The sequence below is a fragment of the Lissotriton helveticus genome, chromosome 4_1 (assembly GCF_964261635.1).
Source record: "Lissotriton helveticus chromosome 4_1, aLisHel1.1, whole genome shotgun sequence".
Lineage (NCBI taxonomy): Eukaryota > Metazoa > Chordata > Amphibia > Caudata > Salamandridae > Lissotriton > Lissotriton helveticus.
The window spans coordinates 101711942-101731639 of NC_136063.1; the positions used below are offsets into that span (position 1 = coordinate 101711942).

Genomic DNA, 19698 nt, shown 5'->3' on the forward strand with positions numbered 1-19698 from the left:
GGAGTGGTGTTGCCTTGAATGGAAAAAGAACAATTGATGGACAGAATGCATAACAATGTCATACATTCACCCCAGTATAGAGATCTGGGGCTAAATCTATTGTTTTTTTGCTCACTATACCATTCCATATGCAAATCTGTCTTGACCCTGTGCCTAATGGGAACAGTCCAGCCCAAACTGCCAGGCTAGGTTCACCCTGGATTGGAAAAAAGCATCCTAGGACCGGTTTCGGGGTTTGACCCTTCATCGGCTAGGAAAGCTGGACTCCAGTGGCATGGAGAGCATGGTGATCCACGTCTGGGCGTACCCGTCCCACTCGGGTGACAAATGCAAAAAGAAAAATTGATGGACAGAATGCAGAACAATGTCATACATTCGACTCAGCACAGTGAGCTGGGCCTAAATCCATCATTTTGTTTGCTTCCCATGCCATTCCAGTTTGAACCCAGCCATATACAAATCAGTCTTGACCCTGCGCCCTATGGGAACAGTCCTGCTCAGACTGCCAGACCAGATCCTCCCTGAACTGGAAACAAGCATCCTAGGACCGGTTTTGGGGTGTGACCCTTCATCAGCCAGGATAGCCTTACTCCAGTGGCATGGAGAGCACGGGACACATGTCTGGGCATACCCGTCCCACTCGGATTTAACCCAGATCTTTGTGACCTGGGGTGAACGTTTGCATTGCCCAGCATTCCGTCCATTAATTGTTTGTTTTGCGCATGTTGCCTTGAATGTCAGTGCTTAGAGTGGGGTTGAGTTGAGCGGTGTTGCATGGGGGGTGGGGAGCAGTTGTGTGGAGTGCAGCATCTGAAGTGAAGTTGTGCGTGAAGTGGCATTGCGTGAAGTGGTGCTGCGCGGAGTGGCTTTGCTTGGAGTGGCTTTGCTTGGAGTGGCTTTGCTTGGAGAGGCTTTGCTTGGAGCGGCACAGCTTGGAGCGGCACAGCTTGGAGCGGCACAGCTTGGAGCGGCACAGCTTGGAGCGGCACAGCTTGGAGCGGCACAGCTTGGAGCGGCACAGCTTGGAGCGGCACACAGAATAGAGTGTTGTTGTTTTGAGTGTCCCTGCTTCCAATGGCGTTGCATAGAGCAGAATGTGCTGCATGAAGTTGTGTTCCATGTAGTGGCATGCGGTGTGCAGTTGTGTGGAGTCCAGTGGCGTCGTGGGGCGTGACGTTGCCTTGAGCATTGCTGTTTGGAGTGGGCTTCATAGAGGGGCGCTTCATAGAGGGGCGCTTCATAGAGGGGGGCAGCACAGATAAGAGTGGCGCGTGGAGTAGCGTGGCGTGGCGCGTGGAGTAGCGTGGCGTGGCGCGTGGAGTAGCGTGGCGTGGCGCGTGGAGTAGCGTGGAGTGGCGCGTGGAGTAGCGTGGCGTGGAGTGGCGCGTGGAGTAGCGTGGCGTGGAGTGGCGCGTGGAGTAGCGTGGCGTGGAGTGGCGCGTGGAGTAGCGTGGCGTGGAGTGGCGCGTGGAGTAGCGTGGCGTGGAGTGGCGCGTGGAGTAGCGTGGAGTGGCGCGTGGAGTAGCGTGGCGTGGAGTGGCGTGGAGTGGCGCGTGGAGTAGCGCGGCGTGGAGTGGCGCGTGGAGTAGCGCGGCGTGGAGTGGCGCGTGGAGTAGCGCGGCGTGGAGTGGCGCGTGGAGTAGCGTGGCGTGGAGTAGCGTGGCGTGGCGTAGCGTGGCGTGGCGTAGCGTGGCGTGGAGTAGCGTGGCGTGGAGTAGCGTGGCGTGGAGTAGCGTGGCGTGGAGTAGCGTGGCGTGGAGTAGCGTGGCGTGGAGTAGTGGCGCGTGGAGTAGTGGCGGCGCGTGGAGCAGAGCGGCGGCGCGTGGAGCAGAGCGGCGGCGCGTGGAGCAGAGCGGCGGCGCGTGGAGCAGAGCGGCGGCGCGTGGAGCAGAGCGGCGGCGCGTGGAGCAGAGCGGCGGCGCGTGGAGCAGAGCGGCGGCGCGTGGAGCAGAGCGGCGGCGCGTGGAGCAGAGCGGCGGCGCGAGGAGCAGAGCGGAGGCGCGTGGAGCAGAGCGGAGGCGCGTGGAGCAGAGCGGCGGCGCGTGGAGCAGAGCGGCGGCGCGTGGAGCAGAGCGGCGGCGCGTGGAGCAGAGCGGCGGCGCGTGGAGCAGAGCGGCGGCGCGTGGAGCAGAGCGGCGGCGCGTGGAGCAGAGCGGCGGCGCGTGGAGCAGAGCGGCGGCGCGAGGAGCAGAGCGGAGGCGCGTGGAGCAGAGCGGAGGCGCGTGGAGCAGAGCGGAGGCGCGTGGAGCAGAGCGGAGGCGCGTGGAGCAGAGCGGAGGCGCGTGGAGCAGAGCGGAGGCGCGTGGAGCAGAGCGGAGGCGCGTGGAGCAGAGCGGCGGCGCGTGGAGCAGAGCGGCGGCGCGTGGAGCAGAGCGGCGGCGCGTGGAGCAGAGCGGGGGCGCGTGGAGCAGAGCGGCGGCGCGTGGAGCAGAGCGGCGGCGCGTGGAGCAGAGCGGCGGCGAGTGGAGCAGAGCGGCGGCGAGTGGAGCAGAGCGGCTACCTTGAGTGTCGCTGCTCTGAATTTTGCTGCCTTGAATGTCACTGCATACAGTGGAGTGGTGCTGCACAGAAAGGAGTGGTGCTGCGTAGAGTGGAGTGTTGTTGCTTGGAGTGGCTCTGCGTGGAGTGGTGTGCGGTGTGCAGCTGTGTGGAATGGAGCAGAGTGGTGCTGCAAAGGGTGGCATTGTGTGAAGAGGTGTTGTGTGAAGGGGCGTTGCATGGAGTAGCGTAGCCTAGAGTGATGCTGCCCTGGGCGTCACTGCTTGGAGTGGCATTGCATAGATTAGAGTTGGTCAGGTAGAGTGAATTTGTGTTGAGTGGTGTTGTGTAAAATAGAGTGGTACTGCGTGGAGCGGGTGGTCTGGCGGTGTATGGAGTGAGACTGCACTGAGTGGCATTGCCTTGAGTGTTATTGCTTGGAGTGGCATTGTGTTGAGTGGTATACCAGAAACAGCATGTCTCGCAGAGCAGCGTAAGCGTGCTGCGCTAGGCGCGGCCATGGGGGGGGGGGGGGGGGGGTGAGGGTAGGCACATCTCTGTTCAAGCAACCAAATTATGGAATCCATTACCCTCAAACATGAGAGCCCCAGATAACGATCTCAGAAGACTACTCAAGAGCTGGGTCTTTTCTACATGACCATCACATCAAACACAAATGTACAGCATATGCCTGGATATGTAGACATGAATCAATTGATTCTATGGATGTATTTAGATAGTGGACGCCGCAATGTATATCCACTCTCTTCCTTCGGTTGCAAAAGAAAATTCCGCACTCGCGGGGGCGTTCAAAGAAAACTTTATTCTTCAATGACCAGCAACAAATGCGTTTCGGCAAACTGCCTTTTTCGGTGTTGATTACACACCGGAAAAGGCCATGTTTTAAAGACAATTCATCAGTGCAGTCAAACAAAGAAGGGACCAGCAGCTCATTCTCGCGTCAGCGCCATTTAAAAAAGTTCTATATGAACCAGCATTTCATATTCAGCTCGTCTTTTACATGACATGAAATCATGTCCATGCCATGTCCATGCCAGCGCAGTGCAATGATCGTATACATCTTTAGAAACACAATTGTGAATAAACATGATTACGTATCATCACAACACAATTTGTAATTTTAAAACTGATTCGCAATTTTCATTTTATGTGCAACTCATAACACATTTCATCACCCGTGTTTCGGTTTTGCCATGTACTGAATAACTTGGTGTATATTATCTATCTCACCGTGGATTGGCAAATGTCCCTTCCTTTTAACACTCCTAATGCACTTCTTCAGTGCAATCTCTTATTTGATTGGGGCAAGCATTATTATCATTCTAATCTCGATAATGTTTAGGAAAACACATTTACATAGCAGTTCTAGCATCAGTTGTAGGGGTTCCCACCCTAAATCCCAATTCGTGATTAACCCAGAACACAACAAATATCTCAGGTTTAAGAGCCTATGTGTACCGCAAACTCCTCTCCACTGTTCAGGCCTCTTGGAAATTTTGTGATAAAGTTTATTATGTAGCGTGACTCGAGTCTCCGTAATTTACGGACCCGGTCACCCCCTCGGACACTTAAGGGAACAGAATCCAAACCGTAAAATTGTAACTGGTTGCGGTCACACTGATGTTTCTCAGCAAAATGGCGTGCTACCGGATATGCAGAATCTATCTTATTAATGGTCCTCAGATGTTCCAATACTCTGATCTTCAGTTGGTGGACCGTACTGCCTGTATAGTGTAGCCCGCAAGGGCACACTAGGTAGTATACTGCATATGGTGTGCTGCAGGTAATGAATTTGGTTATCTTCCTTACCTTCCCTGTATCCGGTATTTTATATGATAGGACCCTTTTGCTGTTAGCGTAGGCTTTTCACCTACTACACGGAAAAAAGCCCATCATTTCTTTCAACGTGCTCACTCTCTGTGGTATATTTTCCAAATGGCTTCTCACCAGCATGTCCCGAAGTGACCCTGCTTTCTTGAATGTCACCATGTGATAGGCTGTAATGTAGTCGCATATAATACTGTCTGTTTTCAAAATATGCCAATTCTTTATAAGCATATGTTTTAAATGATTGGCTTCTGCAGAATAAGGGGTAACCATCCGGAATTTACCATTATCTCTCTGTTTTTCCTTTTCGATCAGCAGTTTATCTCTCGGAATTCCTCTTACTTAACGCAATGTGGCGTTCAGTGCTACGGGATCATACCCCTTCACAGAAAACCTGGCTATACTCTGAGGCAGCCGCCTCAAAGTCCTTCTCCCTGGACTGTTCCTCTTTAGCCTGAGAAGTTCGCCATACGGTATACTTTGAATACGTTTCGGAGGGTGACTGCTAGTTGCAAATAGAGTGTAACCGAAATGATAATGACTGAAAGATTGCCAAATAAAGCCAGAAGAGCAGAGCTCGGTGGTTCAAATCTGGTTTCTAGAAGATATTACAACAAAATGACCTAACTGCCGCCTGTGAGACAGTGTGAGATACAGGCGGTACAGAGAGGCCCTTAAAGGCACAGTGCCAGTTGTATGCTCTGCATTGCAGCCCATCTGCTAACATTGTCCTTCTTTCCCTCTCCGTTTCCTTTTAAAAAAGAGAGGCTTGTGAAATATCTTCGACTGCACTTTTATGTACTATGTGACTTTATTGAGCTGGGAGCATTTTTTAAATGAAATTAAATTCAGCAATATTCGGCCTGGAATAGGCTGTAAAAATATACATTTTATGCAGCTGCATTCATGTCTAAAGTCATTTATATAGAGATTGTAAAGTGCTCTGGGATGACAGGCGTGGGTGGGACGATCCAGTGCTTATGACGAGGATCCCCTGCAAGAAAAGCCAAGTTACTCTGGTTGACACTGTATTCATTAAAGTCTAACTTGAGCACAATACTGAACACGGATCGAAGTCCTGAGATTACTGCAGATATCAATAGAAGAGAAGGTCATGGATGCAGTGGCACTTGGGGGCGCTAGTTGTGGTAGTTGGCAGCGTTGGCTACGAAGTGGATGGTGGTGGCTCTGGCAGTGAGTGGCATCACCACGACAATAGGAACTATTTAGGGTCAAGGGACCTATGTTTTCATATATTTGGCAAAGGACATTCCCATGGAATTTCCAGCCTTTAGGAAGTACTAGAGTTGGCTAAAGGTTGCATGAAAGCTTGATAATATAAGTGCAACGTTAAAACAACAGTTTAGGAGTGGAAATAAAATTAAGCGAATTGCCATAATCACGTCCATACAATAAATGCTGGACAGCTAGACTCATAAGCGTCAATAGATATTTTAAGCATATGAAATGCTACAAAATGTAACCCTGCTACAACCGGCAGCAGGAGCTTTAGAACATTTCTGAGGAGATACACTGCACCAGACTGCAGTGCACATAAGGAACAAGTGTACGAAAAGCATGGACCTTCTCCTTACCAACGCAGAATACCGCCTTCATGTGGTCATGTTTTGCCATTCCCAGCATGGGTAACATGGTGCTCAGGATGGAGTTCAAGAAAGGAACCATGCCAAACACTGCATAGAAGACATAATTGGGAGAGTCACACATGGCATCAAGTAATTTAAAACAAAGAAAACCACAAATTGTAACAATTCATAATTGCTCTCACATTACTTTATGCTCTGCGAGTACCTTTCTTTTAGGAGAGAATAACCTCTCAGAGATGCTCAGCCTTGTAAAAGCAGCTCTGGGACCACAGGGATGCTTTGGAATCTTTACAGTTATCAGGGGGTGCAACTACTATTCAAATGAGTCATGAGAGCTGCAATGCAGGATGTCAATTCTTGGTGCATCCAGGAGTCACTGTACCCCCTTACCTTGGATGAGGTTTCCTGACCATCATTGAATGAACGAAAACACACACACACACGAAAACACACACACAAATTAATAAACACACACACATATATATATATACACACATACATATAAAAACACATACATTTATAGACACACATACACACATCTATACATGCACACATACATACACATACATACATATATACACACATACATATACACACACAAATATACACACGCGCACACACACACATTACCTGCTGGGGGTCGCCAGTAGGTAGTTATAGTTAGGACCTTGTTTTTATTCAAAAAGCATTTTTTCTTTTGCCAATATCTTTGGCGCTGTTTGACAAATCTTCGCAAATTTTTCAAACTAATGGTGTGCTCCTGTCAGGTATTGTCTTAAAAATTTCAGGGTGATTTGTCATGCGGGGCAGAGAAAGGGGAGGGGGGGGGGGGTCCCAATACGTGTTTTCTACAAGTTATTTTCCATAGGAGACTTTTGTCGCGGCACAGCCTGAACTGCTGAACAGAATTACACCAAGTTTAGCAATACAGTAGCTCTTGGTTCAGAGTGCACTCTTTGCTTTTTACTGTTCAGTAGTTTTTGAAATATTAAAGGAAAAAGAAATATCGATATCTGGGTGGAGCCTAACCACACATCTGATCGTGAGAAAGAGGAAGTGCTGGCAGCCATCTTGGGGCTAATATACATGATAGCACTCCATTGAAATGCATTGCAGTGAATAGAAGGTTTTGAGGGTCACCAAAAGTAGAATGTGTAAAGGGTGACAAAAGACTTTAGTTACATTATAATTCATATGTTGATGGTACCATACTCGTGTTAGCAATTGTGGTGTGTTCCAAGGTGATTTTACCCTATGAAAAAGCATTATGCTGGGATATCATGAATCATGCTTGAGAGAAAACTATTTTCCCATACTTTTCCCATAGAGGTTTGGAAGGTGCTCCAGAAGCAAAAATGCGAGAATAATTTCTGTAAATTCACATTATCTTTCTCAGTCCTGTGAGAATTAAATCTGACATTCTCAGTAAAACATGTACATCCAACAAGGGCAGAGACGGTCAGTTGATTCCTTTGTGTTCTACTGCAGCTTCCCAGAGTGTTCTAAAGAACAACTAGAGCACAAACAGTCTTACTTATGACAAATGTATGGCACACCTGAAGCCATCTTGATTAGAATAAACTGGTAACACTCAAAACATTTAATTTAAAAAGGAACACAATGAGGGGGGTAATTTTGCAATAGAAATTAGGATTAGTGTTGCAGGAAGAAACACGAGGGCACATTTTGAGTGTCTTCTCAAATCCTCTTCTATTGCATTAACATTTTTTGACATGCAGACTGAAACAAGCACTTTCAATACCAGCAGCAGCCTTCCAGTTAACTCCCTGGTGAGCAGCAGCTTTACTACAGTGATCTAATGAGCAACTAGAGTGCTAACATTCTGAATTTACGGCAAAGGTGTGACACATCTGAATGCCTTCTTGATGGAATCAAAGTAAAAAACGGAAACCATTTCCTACTGAGGAGACGCAGTAAATGAGGAAATTAGGAAACTTCATAACAAATAAGTCTCCCAAGATGGTCACCTGAGAACAAAAAGAGCCCAAATGTAGCACAAATATCCCCCAGATGTAGCACACATATAGCTCAATGACAAGTGTGCAAAACACTTAATCTTTTTGTTTTTTTGCAGTTTTATATAGTGCAGACTGGTCAGGTATTGGAGCGTTGCATCTTTCTTGGACCCCTTAGTGGGTATTTTGTACGAAGTACTTGAGATTGGTCTTCTGAAACATTGAACTTTACTATTCGGTTAACCTGAAGTTGCTCTTAGCCGGGCTTTGTAACACCCGTTTTTACCAACTGGTTTTAAATAATTCTCAATGTATTGTATTAAGAAAGAGGATTTACTGTTTTTTATGTACACTTATGTACACCGACTATGAGTGACAATTTTTCACGAGAAAGACCAAGCAGATAAGATGAGGGAAACAAATATCTGAAATTACACTCATTTGAGCAACGTGACTGCGTCAGCAAAAATAAATTTTCATAGCAAGTCAGTGCAACAGTAGATCTTGACTTACACACTCTTCCTGCACGGGCAACGTAGGTCTGAGACTGGCCTGATTCACCATAGCACAGTAAGTAACTTTGTGTTATAATCTGACACACTGTACAACCAGCACCCACTGACTGCAGGCAGCTGCCTGATCGCGCTCAAAAAGGATTTTGTTAATTAACACGCACACGTAACCCCCCCCCCCCCCCAGCGCGCTGAGGCTGAATAAACTGAAGCACTATATTTACGCCTTAACAGGAAATATTTTAATATTTCCTCCCAGGAAACTCCGTGTAACCAGAACTGCTCGACTCACTTTCATTAACTGCGTAATGTATTCCAGGAACTGTATGTAGTGCGGACACTGGTCCGGATTAGCTTGTCCAACTGAACAAAGCGACAGTGCTGATTATTAAAAGAAAAGTCCAGGGCACGTGCAGCATAAGGGATTCTGGAGGGGTCACAGACGCTTTCCAAATTAATGTAATTTGAACAACCTCCTGAACTGAAGAGCCATAGAGTTTGCTGAGAACTGTATACTAGGGTGTTAGGATGTTCGTTCGGTGCTTCGCTCCCCTTCCCTACAAAAACTTTACTTGATTGATCCTGTTCCAACAGGATTTTTTTTTCCTTTACAGAAACAGAACCGTTCAGGTAGAGCAGTGCAACAGCAGTTTCTGCTAAAAACACCTTGCAAAACGTAGGTACAGAGAAGACATTCGCAAGCCTCCTTGTTTCGGAAGTTAGTCATCACACAGCGTTTCAGTTGATGAATTAGGGGCATGCACTGCAAGCACTTACTTCTTTTCAGCTGTAACACACCTTCTGGTAGCCGGTGCCCTCAACTCGGACTCTCCCAGGTGGCCCAGCCCACAACAACACATCTTCTCTGCACGATTTAAAGATACAGGCTGATGGTGTGCACTTTAAAGGCTGAGGCTGCAGCTGAGGAATCACTCTAGCGGCCAGGTTCAATTAGCTGCCGGTGTGGGTTTGACTCTGCGATTATTACATTTCCCACAACGGTGCAAGCCAAAACTTTTCTAGGGAACTGTGCTGACTGCGCCTCGGGCGGCAGGAAGGAGGAGGACCCAACCCGCCTTAAATAAAGTTGTATGCGAAATCCCGAGTTTCGTGCAGAGCGCCATGCCCATGTGTTGTTACATTGTAATGGCAGCTGAGCCAGGCGCAAAGCCTTCCAGAGCACTCCTCGGCTGTGTGCAGTTACCGCGCACCTCCACACTAGTTTAAGCTGCTTTACAAGCACTCCCGCTTTGACAGTGGAGGAGACGCTATAATGCGTGACTTTATTTCAGTGCTGTGATGCGGACCACCACACTGAAATGAGATAGTGTCACGCCTGATGCGCAACACTTGGCAGGACTGATAAAGTTTATTGAAGTCTCCCAAGATGGCCACGAGAGAAAAAGGAGCCCAAATGTAGCAAAAATATCACGCAGATGTAGACCACGTACAGCCCAAAGAGAAAAGTGTGGAAAACACTTTTTATTCTTTGTTTTTTACAGTTTTATCTAGTGTAGACTGGTCAGGTATTAGAGTGCTTTACATGAGCATTGGTTACATCATACAAGGAAAAATTCATTTTGGTTGTAGGCATGGGGAGATTAAGTGATTTGACTAGAATCACAGAATGTCAAGCTGAAGCAGAAACTCCAACCTGGTTCCCCAGTTGGAAAGTCTGCAGGTCTGGAAGTAACAACACACCCTCTCACCTAAGCGCAACATTTGATTAAGTTGTCAATTAGATAAAAAAACTAAGATAACATAATTTAAGTGCTTTGTTGCTACTTGAGGACTCAGAAATGTGTCCTTATTTTACTTTTTTAGAGCACTAACCATTATTTCTATGCAGATAAGACCCTCTTATTTCTATCATTTCTAAGACAAATGCTTAAAGTATTACAGTTTTGATTACATCAAGATGACGTCGGGTGTGTCATACATTTGTAATAAATATAGAATGTTAGCAATCTAGTTGTTCATTAGGATACTGTTTGGAGGCAGAGGTCAGTGGGCACGGACTCGGACAATTGAAGGCAGGTAGGGGGGTGCAGAGGCAACAATTTGATCACACTGGGCAGGCAGGAAGGGCAGTGGCAGCACATAATGGAGGGCAGTTAAAAGGGGGGCACCGGCAACAAACCAACAATGCAGGACAGGCAAGAGAGGCTGTGACAATATAATAAACCATTGAGGGCAGAAGGAAGAGGCAGTGGCAGTACAACCATACATGCCAACAGAGCTGATTCAGGCAGGAAACGCCCAATGTTTTTAAGCCCAAAAGGGCTTTATGTTATCTGTCTCTTGTTTACAATTTCCTCTTTTTCAATGCAAGTCAATGGGGAAAATCAATTCCCTAGTTTCTTTTTCAAAATTACCCCCTTACCAAGTTCAAAATGTTAGCTGTATGGTACACTGGATCATGGAAGGCAGGAGGAATTGGGGTAGGGACTTGGACTCGGATAGCAAAGGACAGGAGGGACATGGACATGTGCACCAAACTGACCTTACAGGGCAGGCATCATGGTTTGCAGCAGCACAATACACCACACAGGACATGCGGCATAGCAGTGCAGCACAACAAACCATGGAGCGCAATAAGGAGGGGACAGGACCATGAAAATGGACAGCAGAGAACAGAGGGGAAAAAGGCAATGGAATCAAGCTGACCAAACTGGACAGACAGGAGAGAAAGCTGCAGCATAACGAACCATAAAGGGTAGGAGGGAGGGATCAGGGGCATAACAATGGAACAGACAAGCCTGGAGGGAGGAAATAGGGGTCTGCAGGTGGAAAACGGAGGGCAGATGGAAATGGGGCAGGAGCAGCAACCATGGAGGTCAAGCAGGATGAGCACTTGAAGCACAACACACCATGGAGGGCAACAGTGAGACTATAATGGCAAACACACAGACCATAGAGGGAAAGTGGGAGGGATGGGCTGTGGCAGCACAAAAGACCATGCATGCCAAGCAAGAGGGTTAGTGGCACCACAATGGCCGTGATGGGCAAGAAGGAAGGGGCAGGGCATGCATAAAGGACCATGGAGGATAAAAGGGAGGGGTAAGAGCTGGGCACAGACACAAGAGGTAAGGGGAAGGGGCCTCACAACAGACCATGCGGGGCAGGCAGGAGGAGCAGCACAACAGACCAGGAAGGGCAGAAGGGTGTGGCAGTAAAATGGAACATGGAGGGCAGGAGGAAGGGGATAGGGGCATGGAACGTGGACAGGCAGGGTGGAGGTGCTCCCACATCCCGAGGCGACAAGACCACTGTCCGGAACCTAGAACTCAGAGGTCCTGGACGAACACTGACTTACCCGCCCGTGTTCCATTACTGATCCCACCCTGCCATACCCACGGCTTGCTTTAACCCGTTCAACCGGGTCGGAATTATCACCGGTAACTCGATCCCTATACCACACCACTACAGCCCTGAAGAGTCACAGGCTTTGTCCCGATGACGAAACCCGTGTCGGCTGGCGTGGTTCTCATTCTGAAGAATACCATCCATATAAACAACCTATTTTGTGTATCACCGGTGTCATCTTTCTCATGAGTTATTTTCATTGTATCAATACTGTCAATTCTTAAACGTGTGCCCAGTATATTTTGTACATGTCCTAGTGTTAAAGGTTCTGCCTTTAACTCATATAGAGGTTCAGGGTTTTCCTCTATACTGGAGGCACCATTAACATAGGTTTTCTAAATCAAGGCGTATTCAGCCACTCTCACTAACTGCTTGAGCACCATTGTCCTGCTACCTCCCAAACCCTTCGTAGGTGTTCAATAACATCAGCATAGATAGGAGGGGCAGGTCCATGGAACATGGTGGGCAAAAAGGATGGATCAAGGGCATGTACACAGACATCGGAGGGCAGGGGGAAGGAGAGTTGTGGCAGCAAGCTAAGCACAGAGACTAAGCAGGAGGGCAATGATGGGGCATAGAATTGGGCAATGGAGGGCAGGAGGAGTGGACTTGGACATAATTCTGAATAGAGGGCAGTGGCAGCACATCAGACCATGCATGGTAGGAGGGAGGAGGCTAGTGCATGGATTCAGACAATAGAGGATAGGGAGGAAGTGGATGGGGCAGCAAGCTAACTGTCCAGAGAAGGCGGGAAGGCCAGTGGCAGAACAGCTACAAGGGGCTGTAATGAGGGAGCAAAGGGGCATGGACTTGGACAATGGATGGCAAGGAGGAGGGGAGGCAGGAGCAGCAAGCTTGCTTCCAACCCCCCCACCATCCATTGTGATAAGCATCTTACTTAACGTTTAAAAAAAAAACTAGAAATTCACTGAAAAGATTACAGGGACGTTTACCTCAGATTTCACTTGTACAAAACCAGTGAAATTCAGCAGTTCTAGTTGCCTGAGTTAACTATAACTTACGCGCCTGCAATGCACTGCTTATGACCCCAGACATTATATCATTTATGACATGGTCAGTGACATCACTAATAACATCTCATGACATCTTAAATGAGCTGTGAATGGAGTGGAACTATAATTGCTTGAACTTTATTTAGGGATAGTGTGTGTATATTAACACCCCTTTTTTTTCTTTTCTTTTGTGTAAGAACCACTATAATGCGCAACGTGCCCAGATCAATATGGCCGATAGCCTTTCAGTTTATTTCTTTTTTAAATATCTTTATTCAGATTTTACAGCAATAGGATTTTACCCCACAGCGCCCCCCTCCCAGGCAGACCGATAAGTGCAACAGAGAAAACAATGTGTAATATGCGGGGAAAGGAAAAACAGAACAAAATATAATATATATATATATATATATAAAAAAAAAAATTTTAAACGTGGTCACTCTATAGCTTTCAGTTTGACACCAAGTTATCAGGAGGTTCTAGATTTTTAGGCCTTTTTTTTTGTCGTTTCCTACCCTTGCCTTTATAAATAGCAATTTCAGATTTTCCACAGCAAGGAATCTAGCTAGCCATTGTTTAAATGAAGGGGTATTACAATCCCGCCATGCAGAGGAAATGCAGAGCCTAAACACGGCCATTGCGATAAAAATAAGTTCCTGGCCTACATCGGGACTTTCTGGATTGGTGGCCCCCAATACGATGTTTCCATTAGTTAATACAACTCTTTTATTTAAGATTGTGGATAGAAATTTCTCTATTTCTAGTATGACCATTTTTAGTCCCTCGCAGGATGAAAAAATATGTATACAGTCAGCACTATAAAGATTACACCTCGGGGCAGCATGTACTCCCACCGGATTCCCATTTTGCTATTCTATCCGGGTGTAGTATAAAAAGAAACATGTATTAAAAAATTGGGCTTGGAGTTTGGTAGACATTAAAATTGTTTGTGACATTTCAAAGGCATATCTAAACTCGTTATCAGATATATCTGCTTTCTCTAGCCATTTCATAGATATTTTTTTCCATATCGTCTGGGAACAAAGCAATAATGTGTAAATAAATGCCCCCAATCTTATTCCTTGTGCCCACGATTAATGCGTCAATTAATTTGCGTTTACCCATTTCCCTCCTCCCACCTGTCTTTGGAGCTAAGAAATCTCTGATTTGGAGATATTTAAAAAAATCGCGCCAATCCAAACCAAATTTATTTTTTAATTCTTCGAAGGAGAGTATCCCATCAGAGGAAAAAAGGGAGCCCAGCTGTCTAATCCCGGCTTATTGCCACTTACTATATAGTTATCGTTAAAAATTGTGGGCAAGTCGAGGTTATTTTTTATAGGAGTGTAGAACGAGAGTCTTCCAATCCCTAGCATTTTCCTTATTGTTTTCCACACTTTAAACCTGCTAACTAGTGTTTTAAATTTTATTTTTTTGTAGTAGCTGTCGTGCAGATGCCTCCACCAATGCCCGCTGCTTTCCCTACCTAATAATAGTTGAAACGTAGACGGAGTGTAGGCCTCTCCTGCTCCTTTTTCCCAATTATCCTCCAGTAGTTCCCTACTATAAAGGAGAACAGTTGCCCAATATTATGCTTGCATATTCTGAAGGCCTAGCCCGCCACGATCTCTCTGCAGGGTAAGGAGCTTCTGGGCGCGCCGTGGTTGAGAGTATGCCCAGATAAAACTGGAAAACATGCGATCGATTGTTCTAAGCCAGGTTAATGAGAATTCTAGACAGATTGCCCCAAACAGGTACATGATTTTGGGGAAGAAGACCATTTTAATCGCGTTTACTCTGCCTATAATAGAGAGGTGTAAATTATATAGCCGCTTAAGGTCTTTCTGGATTACATTGGTTATTGGTCTTCAGTTGACATTAACGAGGTTTGAGATCAGATGTAACTGAGATGCCTAGATAGGACGCTTGTTCCGCCACCCGATCATCCTTCATCACACAGTTTTTTCTTAGAACAATCTGGGTTTTCCCCCGATTAAGTGCATATCCAGACAGTTCTCCATATTGCTTTGCCTTTTCCTCTATTGCTGGCATAGCTGTGATTGGATCAGTTGTTACAATAGCGATATCATCCGCATAGGCTAATGTCTTAGTGGGAAAGGATTTTAAAATTACAGGACTGATTGCCCTATCCTCTTCTAGATGCCTGATGAAAGAATCTATATAGATTGCGAAGAGTAGTGGAGAACAGGGGCAAGCCTTGTCGTTTCCCGTGCGCAATGGTAAGTTCTTCCGACAGACTGCCATTTACCATTACTACGGCCTTCGGATTTGCATACAGTTTTTGGACAGCATGAATGTACCCATCTCGGATCCCAATTCTAGCCATTGCAGCCCATAGGAAGTGCCAGGAGACCCTATCAAACGCTTTATCAGCGTCCAGCAAAACCAGCGCCATAGGGTCTCCTGCCACCTCCATACTATCAAACAGAGTGATTACCTGATGAACATGTTTGATGGTTGATCTACCTGGTAAAAACCCATGTTGGCTTGGTGAAATCACTTTGAGAATTAGAGGGGGGTTAATCATGATAATGGGGCAGTATGACCCAAGCTGTTCCGGAGGTTTATTTTTCTTTGGAAAGATAATTATTTTAGCCCGGGACTAAGACTTCGGTGGTGTACCTCCTTTAAAGATGTGTATAATTAGGTCCACCAAGGCTTTTTAAATTTGATTTAGGAATACAGCATAAAATTCCAAGGGGATACAATCTAACCCTGTAGCTTTCCCTCCGGGTAGGTTTTTAATTACCCCTATAATTTCCTCCTCTGAGGGCCATCCTTCTAAGCTATAAATTGTAATTATGAAGCTTATAAAGCGCATGGTTACACTTACCCGTGTGTCCCCGCGCTGAATAAACCGCTGAGGAACCCGTCCTGTTCCTGTGAGGCGCCCAACTCCTGGGCACACCCCTGGTGAAGCCAGGCATCCTTAGCGATTAGGGCCGGTGTGGAGACTAAGCAAGCTATTGCCCAGAGTTGCAGCATGGGACCCCATGATTAGAGTAGGCACCGTGCCGAGAATGATCAGGTCCGCGGACATTTGAGCTCAAGACCCTGCCGCGACGGGAATTGAACCCTGGTCCCGGGCCAGACCTCTGCATCAGGGTCTGCCGCTCTAATCAGTGAGCCACACTCCTCTACTCTATTTGCATCCTCTATATCAAACTTAGTAGGCCGGGAATTATCCAGGTAGTCGTCAATTTTTGTATGAACAGCCTCCCCAGTTCCTTAGTATAGATCTTGGTAAAACTGCCAGAATGCGTCTCTTATGAGACCAGAGACCCAAGGGGAACCTGAATTTCGCAAATTAAATTTGAAGTGGCCTGTTGTCTCATGCGTACTGCTAGCTGATGTCCAATTTGCTCATTAACTTCATATACTCTTTCTTTTTGACCTAATGCTTTTCCAATAGCTTTCTCAGTAAAGATATTCAAAATTTGGGCTTTCGAAATTGCCACTTGATTCTGTAGTTTTGCAACTTCTTCTTTACTGATTTGTCTACTATCGCTTGTACCGCCTACTAGATCTTCCTCGGCTTTCCTCAAGCTATCTTGCAGCCCCTGCACAGCCACCCGGTTTTGTTTGTTAATTTTTAGTGAATATTGAGTAGTCTCTCCCCAAACCCCTGCTTTTAATGTGTCCCAAATAACGTCTATTGAGGCGCTTCGTTTATTATCAGATAAAAAGTTTGGGATCCACTCCCTCATATGGTTGCAATAATTCTAGTCTAAAAGCAGAGCTTTCTCGAAGGTCCATGCGTTAGGTGTATTATTTTCTAAGTCCATCTCAAGTGCACAGATAAGGGGATTATGATCCGATAGGATCCGGGGAAGTTTCAATATCTGGCATTTAGATTTAATAGAATTAGATACTAAGAAATAATCTAGTCTTGCATGGGTGAGGTGTGGGTTAGTAAAGTAAGTGAACCCCGTATACCCAGGGTTTGATGTCTGCCACCCATCAACCAGGCCGTGGTTCAAACACAGGTGTTTTAATGCCTTAAAAACCTTGGGTTTACGCCCTGTATAGTGCCATTGCTCATGTAAAGACCAATCGTGGGGCAGATTAATATTAAGATCCCCGCAAATCACAAACGGCAAAGGCCAGTGTATTAGTTCGTTTGAGAGCTCCTCAATAATTGAGGCCTCATCAAGGTTGCTTCCATAAATGGCACATAGGGTCAGTTTCTGCCTCCTCCCATATTGGCATTCTGTTATTGCTCAGCGGCTGAATTTATCAGTTTTTGAGCGATTAAAAATCAGCCCCTTCCCTCTTGCTAAAATAGCGACCCCCCCTCACCTGCGCTCCCTGTGAAGTGGCACATATCAACCGATATCCTAAAAAGTTAAGAATATTCTTTTGAGACCCTTCAACAAGAGTTTCTTGTAAGTAAACAATGTTTGCCCCCCAAGCTTGCAGTGCTACCGTCGCCGTTTGTCTTTTTTTAACATCATTGAGGCCACAAATATTCATAGACAAAATTCTTAATAGACCCGTCTCATTATGTTAAGATATCCCAAGTGCACGATCCCGACTTAGCCTCACTTCGTTTTCTTTCTTTCTCCACCCCACCTTCCCTATAGATCTATACATATGCATATGAATATTTTTTTTTAACCGGTCTGCCCAGACAGCCCTGAGTCCGCCCTCCCTCCCTGCCCCCCACCAGCCACCACTTTTAGAGGTTACCTGGCCGTGCCAGGGCTGTGACATCTGACGTGCAGAGCCCCGCGCGCCTGCAGGGTCTCCCCGTCTCCAAAATTCCCATAGTGTCACCACCATTCCAAAACAAACAAAAAATAGAAAAGCAGAACACAAGCAGAGACAAACACAAGCAAATACCCTGAGGAGTTACACCATATCTACACCCTATCTATCCATCAATGTAGGAACTGCTACTGCTAAGAGCTCTGCTAGACCTTTCATCTCATTTATAAGCTATACTAAGCTCAAACTCTGACTAATACCATAGTTCAAGTCTTATGAGCTTGTTTGCGTCCCGAGAGTTCCTCCAGGTACTTCTGTGCCTGAATTTCAGAAACAAAGCTGCGGACAGTCCCAGGGAAAACTATTTTCTATCTTGCCGGGTTCTGCAAATATACTTCTGCTCCGATTTTCTGGAAAGGATCAAAGAGCTGCCGGAGCCTCCACCTGCGCTCTACTGTAGCATGGGCATAATCGGGTCTCGTGAAGAATGTTATCCCCTCGAATGTTCGTGGCTTTGTTGGCCTGGCCAAATCGAACAAAGCCTGGCGGAGTAGGAAATTCCCAAAGAATAAAAGCATGGCACGAGGGTGTTGTGAAGCTGAAGCATGTTTGCCCAGAAACAAGGGGAATCGATGGGCTCTTTGCACTTGCTTCTCCAGATCCCAAGATTGTAGTTCTGGGCATGCCCCTTTAATCAGGCTGATCATGAATTGCCTGGGGTCGTCCTTTTCTGCCCCTTCCGGAATTCCTACGAAGCGGAGGTTGTTACGTCTCTGACGGTTTTCTTGTTCCTCCATCTTCAACATCAGGTCTTTTACCATCCCTTCATGCTACTCATGCTGAGACTGAAGTGTGGTCACATCTTTTTCAAGTTGCTCAGCCCTTCCCTTCACCATAGTCATACGATCAGCTAGGTCGGCGCAGGTCTTCCCCACTTTCCTAACTGCCCCTTGCAGTTTTTTGGCTGCCATGCGAGATCTTCGACTGTCCGCCTTAACTTCATCCTGAAAGCTTTTAATGGATTGGAGGACCACAGCTAGGGAGGAATCACCCCTGGAATCATCAGCTTCCCCAGCTTTATTAACATCACTGTCAATAGTAGTCGGCTTGTTGTTCGTTGGAGTAGCCTCTGGGAGGAGGGCAACAGTGTAAGAGAGGTGTCATTGTAGTCCCATTTCAACTCTCTAGCACTCTCACTTTCCGATAAAGTGTTCTCTTTGCGCCCGGTCTTTGCTTCCTTTTTTGGGTCGTTTTTTAGCGCCTATTCTGGATCTCTGAGAATCCCTATTAGGGCTGCTGTACCACTTCCTGCCTTCTTCCCCACTTGACAATGAAATGCTAATATTGGACATTTCAGAATCTTTAGTCAGAGAATAAAACTGATCCTGGTTGTCTGGCGTTTTTTGGTCAGTGATTGTGTGACCAACATGTGGTGATGATGGGGGGAGAGTAGAGCTACCAGCAGCTTCAATAGTGGGGGTAGAGGAGCTCGCCAATGAAGAGGGACTATGGGGTCTGTTAGCCAAGCCGCCATCAGTGTCATTAGTGTCATTAGTGTCTTCTGCCGCCAATGTGAGTGTTTTGCTTAGGCCCACCGTTACGAGAATATCGGAGCCTGATATGGCGGTAATTGACTTGTGACCACCTGCGGCAGCAAAGCTACTGGAGATTAGAGGCTGTACACTATTACTGTCTTTGGGTGCTCGAGTATTACTCCTTTTCCCAGGGGGGTTAGTAGTTAAGTCTTTCTCCTGTAGATTCTTATTCTGGACGCCCCCTTTCTCGCCCCAACCTTTGCCTTTTGCACTCGCACTTGTACTATCCAACTTTTTGGACAAGCGTGTAGGTGCTTGCGCCGTATTTAACTGAGGTATGTTAGATTGTATAAGTGCCAGGGTGGGTTTGCCCTTACCTCCTCTCACCCCTTTGCCAGTCATCCTTGCTTGTGTCGATCTGAAGGTGCACTAAAAGCAACACAGTATCACCGTGCTGCTTTCTCTCTTTAGTTTTATCCCTGTTGAAATTAAGCTGGTTCTGTGCTGTGTCCGTGAAAGGCTTCTCCACTCCTTACTGGCCTTGAACTCGCTCTGCAGCCTCCCGTTGAAGAGATACGATACTGGCCACGGCCAGCCACGCAGGTCGAATTTCATCAGGGAGCACCGAGCGGGTG

General features: G+C 46.6%; 1 protein-coding gene across 5 annotated transcripts in view; it reads right to left on the reverse strand.

The window, feature by feature from the left end:
* The window catches only part of MROH1 (maestro heat like repeat family member 1), a 2054050-nt gene that overhangs the window by 1657856 nt on the left and 376496 nt on the right, over nucleotides 1-19698 (reverse strand). For all 5 annotated transcript variants that reach the window (XM_078686516.1, XM_078686513.1, XM_078686514.1 and 2 more), the window contains one exon: nucleotides 5922-6020. In XM_078686516.1, coding sequence (XP_078542642.1) covers nucleotides 5922-6020 — 99 coding nt within the window. The remainder of the gene's footprint in view (nucleotides 1-5921; nucleotides 6021-19698) is intronic.